Source organism: Athalia rosae, chromosome 1 (genome assembly GCF_917208135.1).
Source record: "Athalia rosae chromosome 1, iyAthRosa1.1, whole genome shotgun sequence".
NCBI classification, from domain to species: Eukaryota; Metazoa; Arthropoda; class Insecta; order Hymenoptera; family Athaliidae; genus Athalia; species Athalia rosae.
Genome location: NC_064026.1, coordinates 15,029,670 through 15,050,384, shown reverse-complemented (window position 1 = coordinate 15,050,384; position 20,715 = coordinate 15,029,670). Strand labels below are relative to the sequence as shown.

Below are 20,715 nucleotides of genomic sequence, written 5' to 3'. Positions count from 1 at the left end.
CCCCGCCTAGGTGACGCGGTAGATGTTTTTTTTTCTTTTGTTTATTTATTCTTGCACCGCGGTAAAAAACTTTTGCACTGTGTATGATATATCAACAAATTCATGTAGTAATTCGTTGACGACGATACGCTGTATGTGAAAAGGTATTTGGCGTATTGATACAATATAACTAATGATTTGTGTCCTTGTTTTAACATCAATTTTGACACCTTTAATTCTCTACAGGTACAAAAAATATTGAAAATGTACAGTGGATATACGAGTCATCAAAGCAGTTCTAATTTTCATATTGCGCATTTGGGCCTTCGGGTACCATACAGCTCACACATCACTTGCGTTAAGATCTGACAGCTGAAAATGAAAGAGATCACAAAAAATGTAAACACGAAACCACGAAGCGCACGAAGGTTTGACGGTCACGATCATTTGAATATGAGCCCGCTAAAAATCTCGAGGCGATTGTAGTCGGGTCAAGTTGGGTTAAGATGAATTCAAGCGGATTGGCTGTAGCAATCCATTTATACCGCTGCTGCGCCTTTCCCGTGTGAACTTTGAAATATAAGGTTAGCCGCTCTTTGTAAGCACGGTCGTATTTTGTAAGAAATGTCTGCGGCTCTCAGCTTAATATTAGCGAAAACAAAGAAGGTTTTCTCATACAATACTAAAAGTTTGATTTTAAGATATGTGCAGACTGATGAAAATGTCAAAGCTAAAAAATATACGTCTACTTTGTTGTTGCCACAAACAAAGTTTCCAAATCGTTTAAATGGGAAAAAAAGAGTGGAGATGGATAATTATTTGCTAGAGGTATTATCTCACTGTTTGAAGCTTAGAGCACATTCTAAAATATGAAGTTTCAAACAATACTTATTTGATTACTTTATGGCTACTTCAAAGAATTAATAACTATTCCAAATATCCCAATAAATGTTGTATTTAAGTGCATGTTTCTCATTCATCATCGAGTTTTCCCTCTCTACCTGTCATCCGTTGTGCTTCATCGAATCAACTGTCAATGTAATTAGTGCGTAGCACATATTTGTAAACGAAAATTTCCAAATTGTAGAAGTGTGGATTTTCTGAGCTATATAGTTGGCAGCGGGCCAATCTTTCTGGGCCTGATTTTGTACTCCACGATGGACCTCCGTATGCTAATGGGAGCCCGCACATGGGTCACGCCATCAATAAGGTAATTCCAATAAGGTAACACCAATGAACCTGTCAACCAAAATTGTCGAGATCGCTCCAGGGGTGCAGATTTCAATTACTTGCCAACAACACATAAGATCTCTAAAAAAAATCTTGATAGTTTCTTTCTTATGAGAATCAAAGTGTTGATAGCTTATGATTGCACCTTCTGCTCAACTTACAGATTCTCAAAGATATTACAACTAGGAATAAAGTTATCCGAGGGCAAAGAATACACTATGTACCAGGATGGGACTGCCATGGTTTACCTATCGAACTTAAAGCCTTGAATACAACGGAAAATCATAAGAATAACTTGGACCCGGTGCAAATACGACAGGAAGGTGTAGTATTCAGTATCATGTGTAGCAAGTAATTTTTGCTTATGTAAGTGAGTAACATATAAATTAGCAATTATTTTTAGCTCATAGATATGCAGAGAGCGCCATTAGCAAACAACGCGATGTCTTTACATCCTGGGGTGTCATGGCAGATTGGAAAGAATCTGGATGCTACTTTACACACCACCCATCATATGTCAAAAATCAACTACGTCAGTTCATAACTTTATATGAGAGAAATTTCATTTCCAAGGATTTTAAACCTGTTTATTGGTCACCGTCATCCAGGTACAGTGTCTTTACTCATGGAAAAAACAAAATTTAAGATGGGATACTTGCTTCAGCTGCATTTCCAGTCAAATTGCAAAATAATTTATTCCCACACTGATTATTTTATCAAAATATGCTGAAAATTCTTCATTAGTCTTTGCCAAATCAAAATTAATACTCTGGATATTGGCCTAGGGCTTTTGTGTAATTATTTATAAAACATCCGATCATTTAGAACAGCCTTAGCAGAATCTGAATTGGAATACAATAAGCAACATTCAAGTACATGTGCCACAGTCAGATTGCTTTTGAATGTTCTGCCTCCGGCTTTGGAAAATTTCAAAGGTCGTTCTGTATACGCGCTTATATGGACGACCACCCCGTGGACATTAGTCGCGAATCAAGCAGTAGCATATTCCAATGATGCAAATTATTGCGTCGCAGAGGATAATGAGATGAATCTGTATATTGTATCTGAAGATTTATTGGTAGAAACCCAGGAAAAAATCGGTGCTCTCAGGCCATTGATATCAATACCAGGTATGGCAGACATTTTCTAAGCATTACGGAAAATAAAAATAAAAAAGGGATGCAAATTAGCTATGACGTTACGGATTACTTCCCAATATTAAATAGGGAGCCAACTCAATGGAGGACGATATGCACATCCAATAACAGGTGAAAGCTCACCTTTGCTGCATGGGAGTTTGGTAACAACTGCCAAAGGAACAGGATTAGTGCACATTGCTCCGGCTCATGGAATGGAAGATTTTCTCGTTGGTTTAGCAAATGAATTACCAGTGGTAAGTCTAAGTATTATTCAATTCATTTTCACTGGCATTTCGCGCAGATGAGTCGATAATATTTGAATATTTGAATGTTTCAGGTTTCTTTAGTCGATGAAAATGCTCATTACACCTCTGAAGCAGGTTCAGAATTTGCGGGATTAAATGTATTAACCGAAGGTGGCAAGGCAGTCTTGAGTCACTTAGGAAATAATGTAGTCAATATTGAGACTTATGTACATAGTTATCCATACGACTGGCGAACTAAGAAACCAGTCATTATAAGGGCAAGCCGACAATGGTTCATTAATACGAACGCCCTTAAGCAACAGGCACTAGTAAGTAGGTAGACGGAAACTTCACTTTTTTCACTTTCTGTTTTTACTTTGAATTCATCCATTTTATTCAACCGGCGTATTAGGATTCTTTGGAAAATGTACGGGTGTATCCGGAATGCAACAGCATATCTTCCACCAATGGATTACTGCAACAAATTCAGCAAAGACCATATTGGTGTATCTCCCGGCAGCGAGTCTGGGGAACTCCAATTCCAGTCTTGTATCATAAAGATACTGGAAATGTAATTACAAATAGGTATATTCCTTGAATCGAGTAATTGATATAATTGAAAACTGTTGAAACTGATATACATTGAATCAATGGAATATATTTCTCAGAGAATGGATCGAAAGGTTGTGTTACTTGATGGATAAAAATGGACCTGACTTTTGGTGGGAATTGCCCATAGAAAAATTAGCTGGAAAAAAACTCTTACAGGAGTTCAACGTTGACGTCTCGGACTTGGAGAAAGGCGAGGTGAGAATACTGTGTCAGGAATCTCATATGCAATTGAAAATTGAACCATTGTGAAAAATGAAATTATATTTCCATGTGTTGCGTAAGCAGGATATCTTGGACATTTGGTTTGACAGCGGCATATCTTGGTCAGCAGTACTGCCCAATGGAAAAGCTGACCTCTACCTTGAAGGTATCGATCAATTTACCGGGTGGTTCCAAGCATCGTTACTCACATCCGTGGCACTCCAGGGCACAGCTCCTTATAAGTATGTCAATGACAGATTTGCAAATCTTGACAGTGAGTTATTGTTAGTTAAATAAATTATGCGATTTTTTCTTTCAGATCATTATTTGCGCACGGATTTGCAGTCGATGACAAGGGTCATAAAATGTCAAAATCACTTGGAAATGTGATCGATCCCATTGAAATTGTTCAAGGTGGTTCTGATCCACGAAAGTCACCTGCATATGGCATTGATACAATGCGGTAAGCAAAATGTTTTCAACATTAAACTTAGCATTGGATCAAAGTGGAATCTGCTTATTGTTACCAAGCCATTATTTTCAGCCTCGGTTTTTGCATTTGCATTTGATCTTCTGATTGTAGGTGGTGGGTAGCCAGCCACGGTACACAGCACGCTCAGATTCCAGTTACAGAGAATTTGTTACAAGCAAGCGCATCGTCTGTTCAAAGGCTCAGAATGATCTTTCGTTTCTTGTTAGGTGCTCTCCATCCATATGTTTGTGATAATTCTCCAGAACCCGAATACCACTATTTAGATAAATATCTACTGCATCAACTTTACCACTACGACAAACAGGTAAGGTACTTTTCCTCGGTCAATTTCTCTTTTACTTTAGGCGCAGTAGACCCGAGTTGAGTTGTCCAACCGTTTTGTTTCAGATTGAATTATTGTACAACACTTATCAGTACCATCAAGTCTGCAGAACTATCACATATTTTATAGCAAACACTGTGTCTGCGGTGTATTGTCATCTGATCAAAGATAGACTGTATTGTAGTAGCACTAATTCACCTCACCGAGTAGCCGTGCTGGATATTATCAACGAGATGTTGGCCGTCTTGACAAGATCCTTAGCTCCGATACTTCCCCATTTAGCAGAGGAGGTTTGGTTACACCATCCGGATAATCTTGGTACGATGGATATAAATTGTTGAAAAAATTTCTCATCAACTCCATGTAAATTAAATACATCTGATTTTTTTATATCACAGCCTCTGTACCGCTGTTCCACAGCGCTCATAAGTTACCGGAAGATTGGAATCAACCGCAGATAGCGTCGGTGGTGAAAGATGCATTGAATATTAACTCAGCAGTCAAAACGATTGCCACCATCAACACATGGCAACTAGATGCGACGATAACGCTTAGCCCAACCCAATTTTCAGTGATTTCGGTAAGACTAAAATACATATAGATTTTTCTAGTGCGAGTTCAATAAATTTTGCTAATTTCGATATCATAGGTGTTGCAAAATGATCGGAAATCTTCCACGTCTGAATTATGTGAATTGCTCCAACTATCTTCAATTACACTGGAGCAAAAAGATGGGATTGAAGAAGCACATATCAATTTACATCCGATTGAAAAGTCGCTTTGTCCACGTTGTCGCAGACATCCTGAACCGTACCCTGGAAAAGTTTGTGCGCGGTGTGAAGCCGTTCTAATTTCCGTTTCGCCGTAGTCACATGCATTTCAATTAAGTTAATTATCAATTTTGTACATAGATAAACTAAAAGATTAATAAAACTCACATTTGTGTTAATATATTTTTCTTATATTCAGTAACAGCAAATACATAATACAGCGATAAAGCATCAAAGGTGAACGAATATTTACGGCAACACAAACAGTAATATGAACTATTTGATTAGATCATTGAATTCGAACATTATCCCGTGAGTGCACCCTGTTATCATCTTCTTCCGAAATCATTCTTGTTAGGGATTGATTGGCGTAGGCCATGAAATTGTGATCCTAATTATGACCAATAATTTAACTGAGTATTTGTTCTGTCTAGGCGTTGGCAAAAACACTGATCTCGGAAGTTTGATTCTACAGATTTTTCAACGGACTTGGTGGAAGCATAGGTAAGATTTATTGTGACTTAGTACCATTCTTTTAGATCAAGATTCAATATAGTTGATCCAAGCGAGTATAAATTAATTCTGTCTTTGTACTAGGCTTGTGCCGGTTATTTAGCAATGCTCTGTTTCATACTTCCCTGACTTGAAAGAATCTTAGGCAAATTATATTTCAACGTAGCCGAGCCGATACGTTGAATATGTCTCATCACATTTTGAATGAGTCCAAAAAACCAAAATATATATTTTCTCTAATCTTTGCAAGCAGCTAATATTTACAGTAGTACGTGTTCACCAACGCGTTCTTGGCTAATTAAACTTTATAACAAGACCCTATTTTATCGTTAGAGCTAATTAACACTTGTTAATAATAATGACTAATTATTGTCTAACAAGTAATTATTCTCATATTTTGAGAATATTGTACGTACGTAGTAGAAACAAAAATACATGGCTAGAAATTTGAATTAACAAGCACCATTGTTTGAATTCTAATTTTGAAGCGTAAAATTCAACGTTACTATCAGTAGATGAGTTGACAGAACGTGCAGAGAGCAACGAATTTTGAAAACAAATAAAAATCTACGAGCAATAAGGTGACATATCAGTACAGAGTTGATCCAAACCTTATGACACGTATATTAAAAAAAGCCACTTGAATACTGATCACGGTCACTAATAATTTAATATTCACAGAAGTTCTGAAACTTTTGGAACTGATGGTAATACTGAGATCTGTTTTCAATCTAATAAATAGGACTTATCATTCTAATGTACCCGAAACTGCATCGTAAATAATGCAAAAATGTGATCTTCTTCTTCATTTAGCGTAACTCACTCTTTCCTTTTAACATTCAAGTCATAAAGGCAATTTATGTTTAGCGCGTTCAAAAAATGTGTTAAGTGAGGTTGGTACCCGCTGTTAGCTAGTTTTTCAGCTACGTGGGCCATATACGACCGCAGCTCACAAAAAGCTTTGTACAATTGCTCGAGTTTTACATAATTTGGATGTACCGATCCTTTGGAAGTTGTGACCCAACTTTGTGACCGTACTCTGTTATGAAATTTCAAGATAACTTTGAAGATATTATGCAAACATGCCCGCACTTTTTCTCCTCTTGGGTTCAGCATGCACCTGAAAATGGAAAAATCAGGTAATAGGGTGATTCTTCTTTTTGCAACGAATCTCGAAATGACTCATATTACTTACCGAGAAAGAATCTTCTTTATGTAACTCACGTGAGTGAGATAAACCTGATCGATTGTTAAAGCGTGTTCAAGATCTTTTTCAAATTCTGCCCAACTGGCATGGAGTACGCTGCATGTCAAATAATTGTGCAGAGCAGTCATAAACTGCATCATAGAATGTCTGAATAGTTGTATCTGTGGCAGAAACGAAATATGGGTATTTATTTAGCTACTGTTAGATGTTGATTCGGCGATATTTTCGTAGAGAATTACTTACCGCGTGGTATTGTTTAGAGTTAGCAGCTTTCCTTTCAATTTTTAAAAGGTGAAAATCTTCTTGCAGAACCCACATTACTCGACCAACCATTAACAAAAATTTGAACACTTTACTGTATTGCAGCATTGAAATTTCATCAAGAATAATGTTCAGAGGCCATGAAATTTTGTAATTCAAAGAAAGGCATTCTAAAGCTTCGGGATTTGACACCTGAAATTAACATGTGTTAATCTGAAAAGCAAGTTCATTGGCCAGGGAATTTTTTTTTATCATTATCAGACTGTCATAAAATACCTGCAGTTGGCCAGGCACATCAGTGACGGAAAGGCTGAGTCGCTCTGAATTTGCATAGCTGCCACTCAATGAGGCAACGAGCGCCTTGACAAGTAGATTGTTCAGCGTAGCTGAATTTAACAGTTCTGCCGGGGATGAAATCTCATAAAGCCTTGTGAACAGTGACTTAGTCAAGTTCTTTGCAAATTCGCCATTCAATAAAAAGAAGTAACTTCTGAGGCTGTGTAAATGAGATAAGAATTTGTGTTCTTCTAGTAAATATTTTATGATGGCGTCATTTACAAGACTGCTTTGAACTTGTAAAGGTATCCTGACGGATTTTTCTAAGTAAACATGAAGTGAGGTATTATCTATCATCTCCACATCAGCAATAGTTAACGTTGATTCCGAAGTCGGTGTCATCGCGGCTGAACCAAAGCCCAGAAAGTTAGGGAACATCGGAGATCTTTCTGGAAATTTAAAACCACTTTCCGTTACGTCGGATCGTACAGTATCCGCTGTCAATATTTCACCAGTCGTTAATACGGATCGCATTTCGCTGCTCATTTCTGATAGAGGAGTATCCATGCACTGTTGGAACTGAGACGTGCTGCTGCTCATAGACAGTGGGAAATTATCCGTCGTACAAGACATCGGAGTAGTCGTGTCCAAAACAACTTGATGAGAGCTAGTTGACTTTGAAATTGGAAAAGATATTCCAAGATCATTGTCATTGTCAAGTTTCTCAATAAGAGCGCTGCCATAAATGTGATATTCTTGATCCATGACCTTGGCGCGATTTTTTTGTGCGTCGGTCAAGATACCAGGTTGACTTCTGACCATTTCTTCTGGCACATCATTCATCCCTTGATCGGTAGAGTGTTGCATATTCCTGTTTCTGTTTTTTTGTGCATCGGTTAGTTCAGTGATGATATTTTCGGGAATTACCATCGTCGGCATTTCTTGACCTGTTCGATGCGCCATACTTTTTTCCCTGTTTTTTTCAGCATCTGTTAAATTACGATCGACCGAGACCTTATTCTCTGGAACGTTGTTGCAACTCTGATCAGTGCGGTGCTGAACATTTCGATTTCTATTTATCTCCATTTCGGAAAGAGGATCTTCGGTAGTCGAACTAATCATCATTTCGTCGCATTTTTCATGATCCGTTAGTCCAAATGTAGCGCCTCTTCTGTTTTCAGAGATAATGCCTTTCATTTCGTTGTTGTTGGGTGTCCAATTATATTCTTCACGTAATATTTTAAGTTTGTTGCGTTGTAATTCGGACATGTTATCAGTACCAGCTAGTTCATCAAGGTCCAGCTTGTTTGCGATTATTTTATCAGCGACTATATCCAACTCAGTAAACGCGTCTAAGTTTCCAGTATTCCGCAGCCTGTTCGCCAGCGCCTCGTTTGTAATATCGGTTCTATCGAATAGGAAATTTCGCATGTTATTCTTAGTATTTCCTCGATCTTCGCGATAATCTTCTCCTGCGAATACCGTATGTCCCATTATCCTATTTTTATTCTTCTGTAATGTATCTTTCGCCAACAGGTCCTGTCTTATTTCAATTGGCTCAGTAGATAAACTAATTGGTTTTATTTCCAGTACAGTAGGCCGTGGTGATTTTACTGAAATACTTTCGGTCACCTCTTCATCCTCCATATTTTCGGTAGTATTTTCTGAAGAAAGTTTTTCCGTTGGGATAGGTGGCACGTTGCTATTTTCATCCCCCTGTTGGTTTGCATTAGCATCGACTTCGGTTTCATCAGGTTCAGCAGGCAACCGGATATCATCAGAATTGCAATCCGAATTCTCTATAGAAAGTGGATCGACATTTTTTTCTGCATTTTTGTCAGTGGCGTTCACACAATCGTCATTTGGAAACTCTTTATCCGAGATTGCGTTGTCCTCAACATCAGGTGTACGTGACGGATCTTTGATTTGCCATAACTCGTTCTTAGCTGCATACAATGCAGCGATTCTCTCATCAAATAGCTGCATTCGCCTGATTCGCCAATCCGCGTGTAACTTTCGTCTGTCAGCTTCCGCAGCCAATTCGTTATAGTACGTCCGTACATTTTCTCTGAAAAGGTATAAGATCGATAAAAGTTTTCGAAAATATTTGATTGATAGATAACTAATCCAACAAACATCTAGAGAACGCTACATCAAGATAAAAGACTCACTTTTCGTGCTGTAATTTTTCAGCTTCTTCTTTTTGCTCCCTGTTGATTCGTTCCATGAGTAATTGATCTGCATGTAATTGAGCTTCTTTTGCTTTTTCTTTCCGAAGCACTGCCTCTTCCGCCTGATCTTTCAACTTTGCTAGTAATTCACGTTTTCCTTGGGCTACTTGTCGGGCCGTTTCTTCTTGTTCACCTAACGGATAATCAATATGCGATGAACTCTGACGTGGAATAAAAAGAATTGATTGTATTGATAACTCACGTTTAATTCGCACCAACATTTCCTGATGTACAACGTTTACAATCTGTGCCTTCTTTTTCAATATTTCTCTTTCTTCTTGGAGCGCTGAACACAGAGAAATAATCGGCCCACAAGATGACCTACCTCTGGCCAGGTACTCGTTACAATGCATTTGTTGTTCTCGAAGCTGTCCTACGCTCAGACAAACTCGTACTGCAGGATAAGAAGTTGCAAGGACACTACATAGTGGATTCTGCAAATTAAAATATGACCAATAACCAATATTCCGAGAATATTGTGAACTGAAATTGCAATACTACCAGCTATTTTATTCGGATATAGCATTGATGAGCAAATACATTAAAATGGAAGTAGAATGGTTACCTTAGAATCACAGACTTTCAAAAGTCTGACGGCCTTTCCACATTGCAGAATGGCGTCAGTCAATTCTTTTAAGAAACCAGGTACTGACTTTTGATTAATCGCAAACCCCTTAGTCCAGAATCTATGCCCGCGTTGCCGTAGGTATTGCGGTTTTACTTTGATCATGAACTCTCCGTATACATCGTCGCAGACACCTTCGAACAACCATTTTTGCAAAAACCTATGAAACAGCGTTATTACAGAAAAAGTTTACAAAATTTAAATAAAATAATCACCACTGTTATACGCACCAAAAATAAACCTCGCAACAAGCTTTTAGGATAGAATAAAACACAAACGCCACCCTTGGTTGAGTGATTTTTGTGACCTCTTGATATATGTGAGTCAAAATTCCAAGCCCGTTGTCCAGTTCTACTTCATTTTGGCTATCGCAACGACAAAGCCTAGATAGTTCAGTGATTATAACACACAGAGGACGAACTTTATCCAGTAAAGCTAACAGTCCGGTGGATCCTTCATCTACCGATAGTCGACCTATTGCCAAGCGATGGCGCAGGAGCACTTCTTTGATTTTATTACACATTGCCTGGAATATTTGCGTCGTGTATAACAAAGAATGCTGATTGAGTTACTACAAAATGAAAAATTATATTCTATAATATTAGGACGTTTTCATTACTTTGAAAATCAGTCCTTTTTGTTCCAGTTCACTTGTTTGTGAATTCGATGATGTTAGAATGGTCAACGCCTTAAAACAATTCCCCCACTGAGTAACAGGGTCACAAACAGCTTTCAAACCCTCAATGCTCAGTCCTGGGATGGCCAAATTTGGCTGCAATTGAAACCCTAACTGAAATTGTACAGAAACTTGATCAGTAATTTATAACAAGTCTCAGTGCTACTAGTTACCATAAAAAAAAAAAAATTGTGATGTTTTGACAGGCGTGATGCAAAGAATCCGAATATTTTATTACCAAATTGTCGTAGACAAAAGACTCCGACTCAATTCCAAGTAGTAACAATTTCAGATCTGATAAAAACTGTTTGCTCGGGATTTCTTTGATCAGATTCACAGAATCTTCATCCTGGGAAATAGAAAATTATTGTCGTGGCTAAAATAAGGTGATGTGAAACGCATAATTTTGGCCCAAATTCGTAACGCAAAGCAAATCGAAATAATGAAGCGTAGGTACTAACGTTTACTGATGTCATTTGTAGGAAGTTGGCCAGTTTTATTCTTCTTAAATGAAACATGGCTTGGGGGGTTTCTGTAATGAAGTGGGGCTGCTTTGGAGGGTCAAATTGACCCAGGGTTTCCCACGTTCGATAATTAGAAACAGGCTGTATGGTAACCATATTTTCCCAGATATCACAAAACTCGAGTTGAGAAGCACTTGAATTTTCATTAAAAATTTGATCAGATGCATGGGCCTCCCAAGAGTCAGAGTTGCTGGGATCTGTTTGTGGACAATTGACACATTTCCAAGACGACGCCTCTTCTGATATCGAATCTTCGTTTTCTACATAACAATCGTCCTCTACCTCCTGTACATCTTCCTGAAAAAAAAATTTGAGCGATAATCAAATACCTGAGTTATTGTATTCTAATAAATAAACTCACCACTATATTGGGAAAAAAATGTGATGGCATATTATAATGTCTCGAGGGGGCGAGCTCTACTATTCCTCTGGATGATAGAGATGCCATAGAAACCAATGGATTCCCGCTTCTGAAAGTAAGATATAAAATTTCTAAAAACGCTGGAATATGGCATCATTGTAGCACGTAAAATTAGAACAAAAACACGACTCACTGAATGGACTCAATTGCCATTGTAGTTGTAGATTTAAATCTTCCTAAAAACAAGAGCCTGCTTCCAGGCTCAACTGCACAGTTCTGTATAACAGAACTGTGCTGGATACCTAACATATTCTCGAATATCTGAGGTATGACAAATGACTCCATTGGATAAATTTGAAAGGGTGTCACACCTCGGCCGTTCCATAATGATCCGGGCAGTAGCGGATTAGCTTTTCCATAGTGAAAAACATTCTGAAATAGATTATTCAAATAACTTTATCTGCTTCAGTATTTTAATAGATTAAGCAGACATAAAAAATGCTAGACCACAGGTATCTATAACTACACTCACAAGTTTCTGCTCTTGTTCTTCAGATTCTAATTGTTTCAGACCAACCAACAATTGCAAAGTTGAATAGACAGCTGAATCTCTGTCATTCTCTGTATTGATTAATTCGTTTAAAAGAGATTCCAATTCCTCAGCCTTTGCCACAAATTTTTTTCCTACTTTTAATACAAAAGAATGTTTGAATAATTGTACTATTGGATCGCCGTCTTTGCTCCTCTGCGAAACTGTAAAGATAAATAAATCTATGGTTCAGAAGATAATAAATAAATTTGTCAAACATTAGAACAATAATAATTGTCAGACTGAAGAGTGTTGCATGTTCAAACAAATAATAAGTGGGCACACTCACCGTACAATTCGTGTGTTTCCGGCGACTTATTTAACAATATCCCATAAGCTTTAGACCTTAATTTTTTTAAAGATCCAGAGTAATCTTTTTGAGGAATATAAGGATGTTGTTCGGCTACGCAGTGCTTTTTTAGCAAGTGCCCACATAATTCGGTAATAAGAGTGTAGGTACTGGTATCTCCGATGCTCTGATCCATCTTTACAAAGAATGTGGATCTGAATAAATCACGTTTTGACGGTTCGTAGTTCACATCTACATATTATTTAGATAATATTTCGTTAATTGACAGCTACTCATCATCTACCTTACCCCGAATTTAAGTAGGTATACTATATTTCTGTATGTGTATGAATCTTATACGCACTGATCCTGTAAATTTCAAACTTCAGAAGGTAATTCACTAGCTAATTCCAGGTGAAAACAATTAAACAACAATAAACTGTTAACGTATCAACGTATTTTCTATAATTTATAACCTAACGTAAACAATAGGCAAAACCAAAGCAAAACAATCACGATATTCTCCATGATTTTCGGATTTATCGAATGATGGCGTTATGTTTCGCATTTGGATTCTGGAGACTGACAATTATGTTTGTCTATCTCGTCCAACAGAGATCGCCCTCCGCCCAAAATTCATCTCGTTTAAAGCTGGTGGCCACAAATATGTTTTAGTTTCTCGGTGTCCGTTGGCGACTGCCGATCGTGTGATTGAAGGGTTGTTTCTAGTAAGTAGGCCGTGGTGATTCAAAGTTTGTGCAGGATTATTCTAGACCAGTTCATCTGTTTTAACGTGTTTCGAACGATACAATATAAGGTCCATAAAATTTGAGTGACACGTCCTACAATTGTAAGTAGAAAAGAAAAATATGCTGCACAATTACGAATTGTCGAGCACTCGCTTAGGTTACATATGCATGCCCTCCCACCGCCTGAAAATTATGTATATTGTATTCCAGTAACCAGCGCATAATTAATTTCTTGTAGGAATGAATTCAGCTGGAAAAAATTGTGCGAATTTAATCGATTCAATGGTCACGTAAGATCGGGGCCATTTGACACAGGTACTTTAAATGATAGGGTAGGGTAGGGTTGACAGTTGAGTTATAACATACATACTTCCCATGCTAGTATCTCTCCAGGTCGAAGAAAATTAGTTCTTTAACATTAGCGATAAAAAAATCTTCCAAGTAACCTCTGCACGTGTAACATGTACATAATTGAATATGAAAACTTTCAGATTCCTTCACAATTCTCGTCTATTACGGGCTCAATTAGCCGGTATTATTTCCTGGTTTTCAAAGAAAAACTAACAAAACCATCGAATTAAAAAAAAAGAGGAAGTCGTGTCGTGATTCCATTTTAGAAGACGCAAGGTATTTCCGCTATGTATCATCTTCGGACGAAAAACTCTTCTCAAATACGAAAGACCGACTGAAGGTTGTCAGGTCGATACTGTACGATTTCACTGTACACGTATATTCAAAATGCACTGCCACGATTTTCATGAGTAATAACAGATGCCGTCCGTTTTGAAACATATCCTCGGTTTAGAATTGACTTTTCTTTAATTCCTAGCGAATAACGGATAAACTATTCTCTAAAAATAATCACCCCTGATTTAAACTTTGGAACGTGCTCAGCTGCGCCTAATTTCTTAGAGTGTTCATCTTCTCGACCTTCTGGTGAATAAAAAACGAAAAAGTATCAATAAATTTGAATTCATATGAATCCAGGAGCTTGTACGGATAAAAATTGCACATTTACCCATGTAATCCAACGTCCCAGCAGAGTAAACTTCCCCGGAGGTCTAACTATTTCCTAATTTCATACGTAATACGTAAATACGTCCGTACATGTCTACGTACGTAATATCAGCGAGAAGATTACGAGCATTTGCAGAGCTTGGAAGGCTTTCGCCAAAGCTTTATTATCACAATTATCAATAAATGTGACCATGAATTACGAAAAAGCTGTACTGTAGCAATTCACGATCTTACGGATCGCATAAATTTATATGGTTGATATCCAATTAATTCAAGTGGCTTTCCTGGTCCTGATAATTGACGTTTGACAACCGACTACTTTTATTTTCTAACGCGATACCATTTTCATCAGATTCATTCAACTGTGAAGGGTGTGAAAAATGAAATCATTTTATTCACGCCAGCTGGTCTACGAACGCGTTAATCTCGTTATCTCTTGTAAATCTCATAATAGTTTCGTATGTAAACCTCTTCAGAGGCCGTATTGTCTGCAGATTTCGACAGAGGTAATTATAGAAACAAAATAAAAAAATATATCGTCACTGTCAAGGTCGCTGACACATCCCACTTATGTTTGGCTGGCAGATGACGTTCCGATATTTGTATCACATTTGTGAAATAGATCAGCAACATTCTATTGTCAGTCTCTCCAGATCTCAAAGTTCTGCGAAATTTGCACATCGGTAACTCGATGGGGATTTTTGAGCATACTGTATCCGTCGAAACGAAATTAAAAGAATATTTGACCTGACTGTATTCGAGCCTTGTGATTATCATATCAATTTCATTAGGGATTGGACTTCGATGATTACATGATACCGGAAGAGGTAGAGTGAATTGATCGTTTCAGAAGGTGGGGTGCGCACCTTTGGCACAAAGTCAACCACCACCGGCCTTCAACTTTGAATCGATAACTCCCGAATCATATTTGAGTAACAACGCTCGATATTTTATCATTCTTAAACCCTTTCGGTCACATTTCCTGATAATTTTCTTAAGGCATATAACTGTAGACTAATAATGATAAATTGTTGACTAATCTTTCATTTTGATTCGAAAATTGTACCTCTAAATGAGTTTATCGAATCATTCCCTGTAAGATTGACTCTGCAAAAACATTTTGCATTCTTACTAAAACTTCTGATTTTCGTTTCAGCCAGGATAATAAAATCCAGCACCCATGGCCTCCACAGGATCTTTACGCAAAACGAGTAACGAACTACTGTAAGTAAGATAAGTAACTTGTAAGATTGAAGAAATCCAACTTCCGTATAACAGTTGGTTGTTTGTTTATTCTCATACGATAATAAATCAGTAAAATAATGTAAGTAGAGTAGCAATTTATGATGAGCGTTTTTGATACTTATACAAATATGACAACTGTTGTTAACGCCAGTACAATAAAAAAGCCGAGAAATAAGCTAATTGAATGATTAGCCACTGTCACAAATAAAAATTCTTACATTAAACGCAATCCGATTAATATTTGTTGAAGTTCAAGATCAATGTGTAATGTGTTACGAACAAATTTACGAAGTCATGAGAAAACGACATACGGCGACTTGATCAGATACAATTTGTACAACCATCCCGTGCGTCACTTTTAGAATTAGTGTTTGTTAAACGACCGTATGTCGCGAACGGTTTCAAATAAAACGTTAAAAAACAAGTGCTACCAAAGGACGTATTCGTTTTGGATGGATGTATGTACGTACATACGTAATATTTGATGACCTAGTTGAACTCATCACTAAGCCGGAAAATTGAACAAATTCCACGTTGTCATCATATCGTTAGGTAGATTGTTTTTTCGAGCATCGTAGTTTTTGAATGAGAAGAGAAAATCAAGATATTCTGCTGATAGTCTGAAAAAAAAAAATTGATACTTTGCCGCACCGATTATACGATCAACAGGCACAGAATTACTGAAGTAAAATATTCACTCGTCCGCTGCTATCTACTACGATAGTTTTGTATTTAAATATGGTTACATAACTGGTGCAACGTGATCGAATTATAAAAATGTTAAGCGTGTTGCTCGAGACACATGTGATGTTTTTTTTTTAAACAAGCATAAACAGCCGTTTCAAAAACATTCAGAAATTCGTTGTTTGAACTTATTTGAGCGATTTTTTAAAGAAGAAATAACAATATTTTTCGTTTTTTTTCAGAGCTACTCCACTGGGTAATCAAGTGAAGTAAGTAGACGATGATTTGATACTAATTATATCACAAGAGTGTATCTAGGATTTTGAACTATAATTATCTATTTTTTATTGACATACTTGAGTACCCTGATGTGTAATATTTCGCTATATTTATACGGTGGTCGATAATACCTATTCGATTCTGATTTGGATATTATAAATTAAAACAATAATTACAACTTACCATTTCGTGTGAATTTATCCATCATTTGCATTTATTTTTCCTTAGATGCAGTATGAATAAAAAAAAAATATCGTACGGAATTTCGAACAGAGGTCTTCTATTATTTTCACAAAACGTGGGGAACACAAAACGTATTCAAAAATAACATGACCTGTGGGCCAAATTATTAAGTACCTATATACTTAAATTTAGAGATGCCTGAAGCGCCTTCCATTTTGCGCAATAGTTAATATTTACTAGCAATGTTAGTGCCGTATAGAAATAAATTTTACATTTCTTAATGATATCCCGACTGATGAAAAATCATTCTGAATTATTTGGTGTTTCTAATCAAATCATTCAAGTGGGTTGATGATATTGAGCTCAGTTTTAATTCAAAAATAACGAAACGCCAATGAAATTTTCAATTTGAGAGTAGTTGGCATCGTTTGAAGATATATTTGTTTTGTGGAGCTCACAAACGTTTCAACATGATTTCAGGCTGCTACCAAAAGTCATAAATGGCGGTATCGCAGGAATCATCGGAGTGTCCGTGGTCTTTCCACTGGACTTGGTCAAGACCCGATTGCAGAATCAAGTCGTCGGCCCTAATGGCGAGAAGATGTACAAATCCATGTAAGTTGTTGAATCTATTTTTTTATTTTCAATTTACTTATAAATCATAATGAAATAATTCCTGGAGCATCGTTTACTGTGGACAAATTGTTCTTATGACTCAGGTTCGACTGCTTCAAGAAGACTTATAGAGCCGAAGGTTACTTTGGCATGTATAAAGGATCTGGAGTCAACATTTTGTTGATAACACCAGAGAAAGCGATCAAATTAACCGCGAACGATCTATTTCGGCATAAGTTGTCTCCTGGACCTGGGTGAGAAACGAATTTCAGATTCGGATACCTACAACTATGTTAGTCATCATGGTAATCAAAGTGTGGATCTTCCCGCGTAATGCTACTAAAAATTATCCGACATTACAGACTCCCCTTGCCCTTAGAGCGAGAAATGCTCGCTGGAGGAAGCGCAGGAGCTTGTCAAATAGTAATTACAACACCCATGGAACTACTTAAAATTCAAATGCAAGATGCTGGCAGAGTGGCTGCGGCGGCTAAAGCTAGTGAGTTTAAAAATTACCCCTGTACATATTCTCATCCGTCTTTGTCGTTTGGTTAAAGATTTTGGAGAGATACATTGAGTGACTTTTGAAGGTGGGCAAGAAGTACCTAAAATATCAGCGTGGTCCCTCACGAGAGATCTCTTCAAACAGAGAGGTATCCTGGGTCTCTATCAAGGCACAGGAGCAACAGCACTGAGAGATGTTACCTTTTCTGTCATTTACTTCCCTCTGTTTGCTCGCTTGAACGACTTGGGCCCTAAACGTGAAGATGGCTCGTGTGAGTATGCAAATATCTTTGCGTATATGAGAAACTTTGAGTATAAATTTATTCCTGGAATTCATAAGTGTGAACAAAGTCTTTGTGATCGTAACTCCCAAACATGACGAAATGAAATCAATTTCAGCCGTATTCTGGTGCTCCTTCCTTTCCGGTTGTGTGGCCGGCTCAGCTGCTGCACTTTCGGTTAATCCATTCGACGTTGTGAAAACGAGATTACAAGCTATCAAAAAAGCACCTGGAGATCCAACGTACAACGGAGTCCTAGATTGTATAAAGTAAGATTTTTAATAACATTGCTTGTTCTGTAAGCAGAATACTTGGATTGATGGTGGATGTGAAAAATCGCTTTTGTGGCAGATAGCGCCATGCGTTGATTGCTAAAATGTTCATAAATGTTTATGTAAATTTTATAATTATTTTTCAGAAAAACTTTACAGCTCGAAGGACCAACTGCATTTTTCAAAGGTGGTGCTTGCAGGATGATAGTAATAGCGCCGTTGTTTGGCATAGCGCAAACTGTCTATTACCTTGGGGTAGCAGAGTACCTCATGGGTTTAAAATAAAGAATTTTCTATTCGCTGTGATTCTTCGATGTATCTGTTTATAAGCCGACAATAACTCCTCAAGTATTCTTAGGACTAGCGAAAGTAATTATACGTATAGTAATAATTGTAGCACAAATGGCCATTGATGATAGTAACGAGATATTTGAGCATAAACAAGAGAAAAAAATTGATGAAATGCTACGTTAACGTGCTTCTGATCAACGAAATCTTTTTTTAACGTTAAAATCATCGCAGATTTTAGAAGATATTTTTTATAAATATTTTCCTTGTGGTCTTTTGTGCTATTCTGATGGGTCTAGTTAATTATATAAAAACAACTGAACGACTTAGTAGAAACTCTTTATCGATTAGCGAAGATCTTTTTTTCATTAGTTTTAAATTTAGGTGGTCTTCTAATTACCCACATGGCAATAACCTAATGCGCATAAAATATTCACGGGTCATAATTGTAAGTTTTTATGTTTTGCAATTTTCACATTACACCCAATTGAAATTGGATTTATGGATCTGTGTCATTGAATAGGAATAAAACTGAGGCACAATATTGGAGCAACTTTATTGACCTTGCTTTGTGTCAATTATACTTACGGAGAATGTAGAGAGTCAGTATTTGACTTGATTAGAATTGCTGAACCTGTTTGGTTTCAGTCTACTTTATTTAATTTTTTTAATGGAACGATTGATCTTTTTTATTACTCATTCTATGAATTTGTAAATAATTGAAAGAATATTGAAATGTTTTCACACGAAAATTTTATCATTTGGAAGTCCAGGGCCATTGACCAATAGTTATAAACGAAGGCACCAAATGTGATTTACTATTTCATTTACGATTTCTTTCTAAATTTTATTAATCTTACGATACTTTAATATAACAAATGTACAGCACTTCAACCGCCGGTGAATTGAACGAAATGTTCTCAATGTTGGAAAGTTATGTGAAATAAAGTTAGAGATTGACAGATGTGTAAAACGTCCATGTGTGAATAAAGAGTAAAAAATAGTCAAATTCCTTTTCAAAAAAATTGCCGTAAATAAGAGAAATAATATTTGAAAAATTTAACAAAAGAAGAAATAGAAAAAAAAACAGTGTTTTGTGATAAGTTTGAGATGGAGCATATCTTTGTTAGCCTTGTAGTATATATTTTTTTTTATTACAAGAATTTTATCGTTTTTTTAAACTAAATGTTTTTAATAAAATTTGTACAGCCACTATTCGAGATTAGTGGAGTAAATACGTATGGATAAGGCGATAGCATTGTACAAGAATCGATAATTGTAAGGATTTTAACCTTCTCGCAACTTTTAGTTCGTTGTTTTTGTTTCCTTTCAAAGATTTATTCGCTTATCTCTTGAGGTGAAATTTATGTGATGCAACTTATCGATGTACGTACAATTATGTACTGCGCACGAAATATGAGATGGCTGCAATTTCCTTCTGGGGAATAATAATATATTTTGTCAATGGCCATGTGCACTATTTAATACTACAATTACTTTTTCTAACTTATTTGAATAGATTCTATGTCTTCTAAGAGTGATGAGTTTCCCTCACATGAACTATCACTTAGCTACGAAATTCAGACGCATTAAATTCACTGCCCTCTGATCTTACCTCAAATTCAACCACATAAGAGATCTTATTGCAAATTGAATATATCAGCGTAAAAAAACTCAGGGTGATAATCAGCTGCCAGTACATTATTGCCATAGTGATCGATTCGAATTTTCGATTAGATGAATTTCGAAATGAATGTACGTCCGAACATGTATCCTAATTAGTCCACAATAATCAAATTTTGATTTTCCCTGAGCAGTCAATTCTGTGAGAAAAATTAATCAAACAAATTAGGTAAATGACTTTCATTGTGAAGTATTGTTATATTAGATTTATTATTAATTGATCTACGTAACAGTGTTGATTATTTGTTAAAATGTGTATGATAAAAAAAACAATGTTAATAAAAATACACGTCTCAGATGTATTAGAAGTATCAAATATCTTGTTGTAATTCTTCTGTGGTTATCAAGTGGAGATAAGAATAATAATTCCGT

The 20,715-nt window shown here is 36.7% G+C and overlaps 3 protein-coding genes across 9 annotated transcripts; 2 read left to right on the top strand and 1 right to left on the bottom strand.

Moving 5' to 3' along the window:
* The first annotated feature begins 17 nt into the window (after positions 1–17).
* LOC105690456 (isoleucine--tRNA ligase, mitochondrial) lies at positions 18–5,172 on the top strand. Of its 2 annotated transcripts, XM_048648802.1 has the most exons (16): positions 18–143; positions 226–563; positions 1,067–1,189; positions 1,373–1,532; positions 1,613–1,817; positions 2,035–2,339; positions 2,436–2,602; positions 2,686–2,922; positions 3,006–3,178; positions 3,262–3,400; positions 3,491–3,648; positions 3,726–3,869; positions 3,990–4,203; positions 4,287–4,539; positions 4,620–4,801; positions 4,871–5,172. In XM_048648802.1, the coding sequence occupies exons 3-16, from the start codon at positions 1,169–1,171 to the stop codon at positions 5,087–5,089; spliced, it is 2,577 nt and encodes an 858-aa protein (XP_048504759.1). In that variant the 5' UTR covers positions 18–143; positions 226–563; positions 1,067–1,168; the 3' UTR covers positions 5,090–5,172. The 2 variants fall into 2 exon arrangements, with proteins under 2 accessions (XP_048504759.1, XP_012263658.2); XM_012408235.3 differs by lacking the exon at positions 18–143 and having other exon boundaries at positions 302–807.
* Positions 5,156–16,198, bottom strand: LOC105690574 (gamma-tubulin complex component 6). 5 transcript variants are annotated; one of them, XM_048648793.1, is made up of 16 exons: positions 16,029–16,198; positions 12,544–12,739; positions 12,198–12,418; positions 11,859–12,097; positions 11,666–11,774; positions 11,242–11,601; positions 11,019–11,129; positions 10,724–10,894; positions 10,335–10,630; positions 10,045–10,264; positions 9,682–9,913; positions 9,420–9,612; positions 7,249–9,316; positions 6,955–7,164; positions 6,700–6,872; positions 5,156–6,624 (listed from the first exon to the last, which is right to left on the bottom strand). In XM_048648793.1, the coding sequence occupies exons 2-16, from the start codon at positions 12,737–12,739 to the stop codon at positions 6,324–6,326; spliced, it is 5,100 nt and encodes a 1,699-aa protein (XP_048504750.1). In that variant the 5' UTR covers positions 16,029–16,198; the 3' UTR covers positions 5,156–6,323. The 5 variants fall into 5 exon arrangements, with proteins under 5 accessions (XP_048504750.1, XP_048504748.1, XP_048504747.1 ...); XM_048648791.1 differs by lacking the exon at positions 16,029–16,198 and adding an exon at positions 12,853–13,228 and having other exon boundaries at positions 12,544–12,758; XM_048648790.1 differs by lacking the exon at positions 16,029–16,198 and adding an exon at positions 12,853–13,228.
* LOC105690575 (mitochondrial glutamate carrier 1-like) lies at positions 13,239–20,657 on the top strand. Of its 2 annotated transcripts, none has more exons than XM_012408488.2 (9): positions 13,239–13,393; positions 15,466–15,533; positions 16,481–16,507; positions 17,181–17,315; positions 17,420–17,569; positions 17,678–17,814; positions 17,906–18,091; positions 18,219–18,369; positions 18,519–20,657. In XM_012408488.2, the coding sequence occupies exons 2-9, from the start codon at positions 15,490–15,492 to the stop codon at positions 18,655–18,657; spliced, it is 969 nt and encodes a 322-aa protein (XP_012263911.2). In that variant the 5' UTR covers positions 13,239–13,393; positions 15,466–15,489; the 3' UTR covers positions 18,658–20,657. The 2 variants fall into 2 exon arrangements, with proteins under 2 accessions (XP_012263911.2, XP_048504769.1); XM_048648812.1 differs by having other exon boundaries at positions 13,253–13,271.
* The last annotated feature ends 58 nt before the right edge of the window (positions 20,658–20,715 follow it).

Bases quoted from the DNA above. Each gene is read 5' to 3' on its own strand.
- LOC105690456 (XM_012408235.3), top strand. From the start codon at position 604: ATGTCTGCGGCTCTCAGCTTAATATTAGCGAAAACAAAGAAGGTTTTC. The intron at 3,870-3,989 runs GTAAGCAAAATG...TTCTGATTGTAG, and splicing joins TATGGCATTGATACAATGCG to GTGGTGGGTAGCCAGCCACG. The intron at 4,540-4,619 runs GTACGATGGATA...TTTATATCACAG, and splicing joins ACACCATCCGGATAATCTTG to CCTCTGTACCGCTGTTCCAC.
- LOC105690574 (XM_048648793.1), bottom strand. From the start codon at position 12,739: ATGGATCAGAGCATCGGAGATACCAGTACCTACACTCTTATTACCGAA. The intron at 12,098-12,197 runs GTGAGTGTAGTT...AATCTATTTCAG, and splicing joins AAGAACAAGAGCAGAAACTT to AATGTTTTTCACTATGGAAA. The intron at 6,625-6,699 runs GTAAGTAATATG...TTCCATTTTCAG, and splicing joins ATAAAGAAGATTCTTTCTCG to GTGCATGCTGAACCCAAGAG.
- LOC105690575 (XM_012408488.2), top strand. From the start codon at position 15,490: ATGGCCTCCACAGGATCTTTACGCAAAACGAGTAACGAACTACT. The intron at 15,534-16,480 runs GTAAGTAAGATA...GTTTTTTTTCAG, and splicing joins AAAACGAGTAACGAACTACT to AGCTACTCCACTGGGTAATC. The intron at 17,815-17,905 runs GTGAGTTTAAAA...TGACTTTTGAAG, and splicing joins GGCTGCGGCGGCTAAAGCTA to GTGGGCAAGAAGTACCTAAA.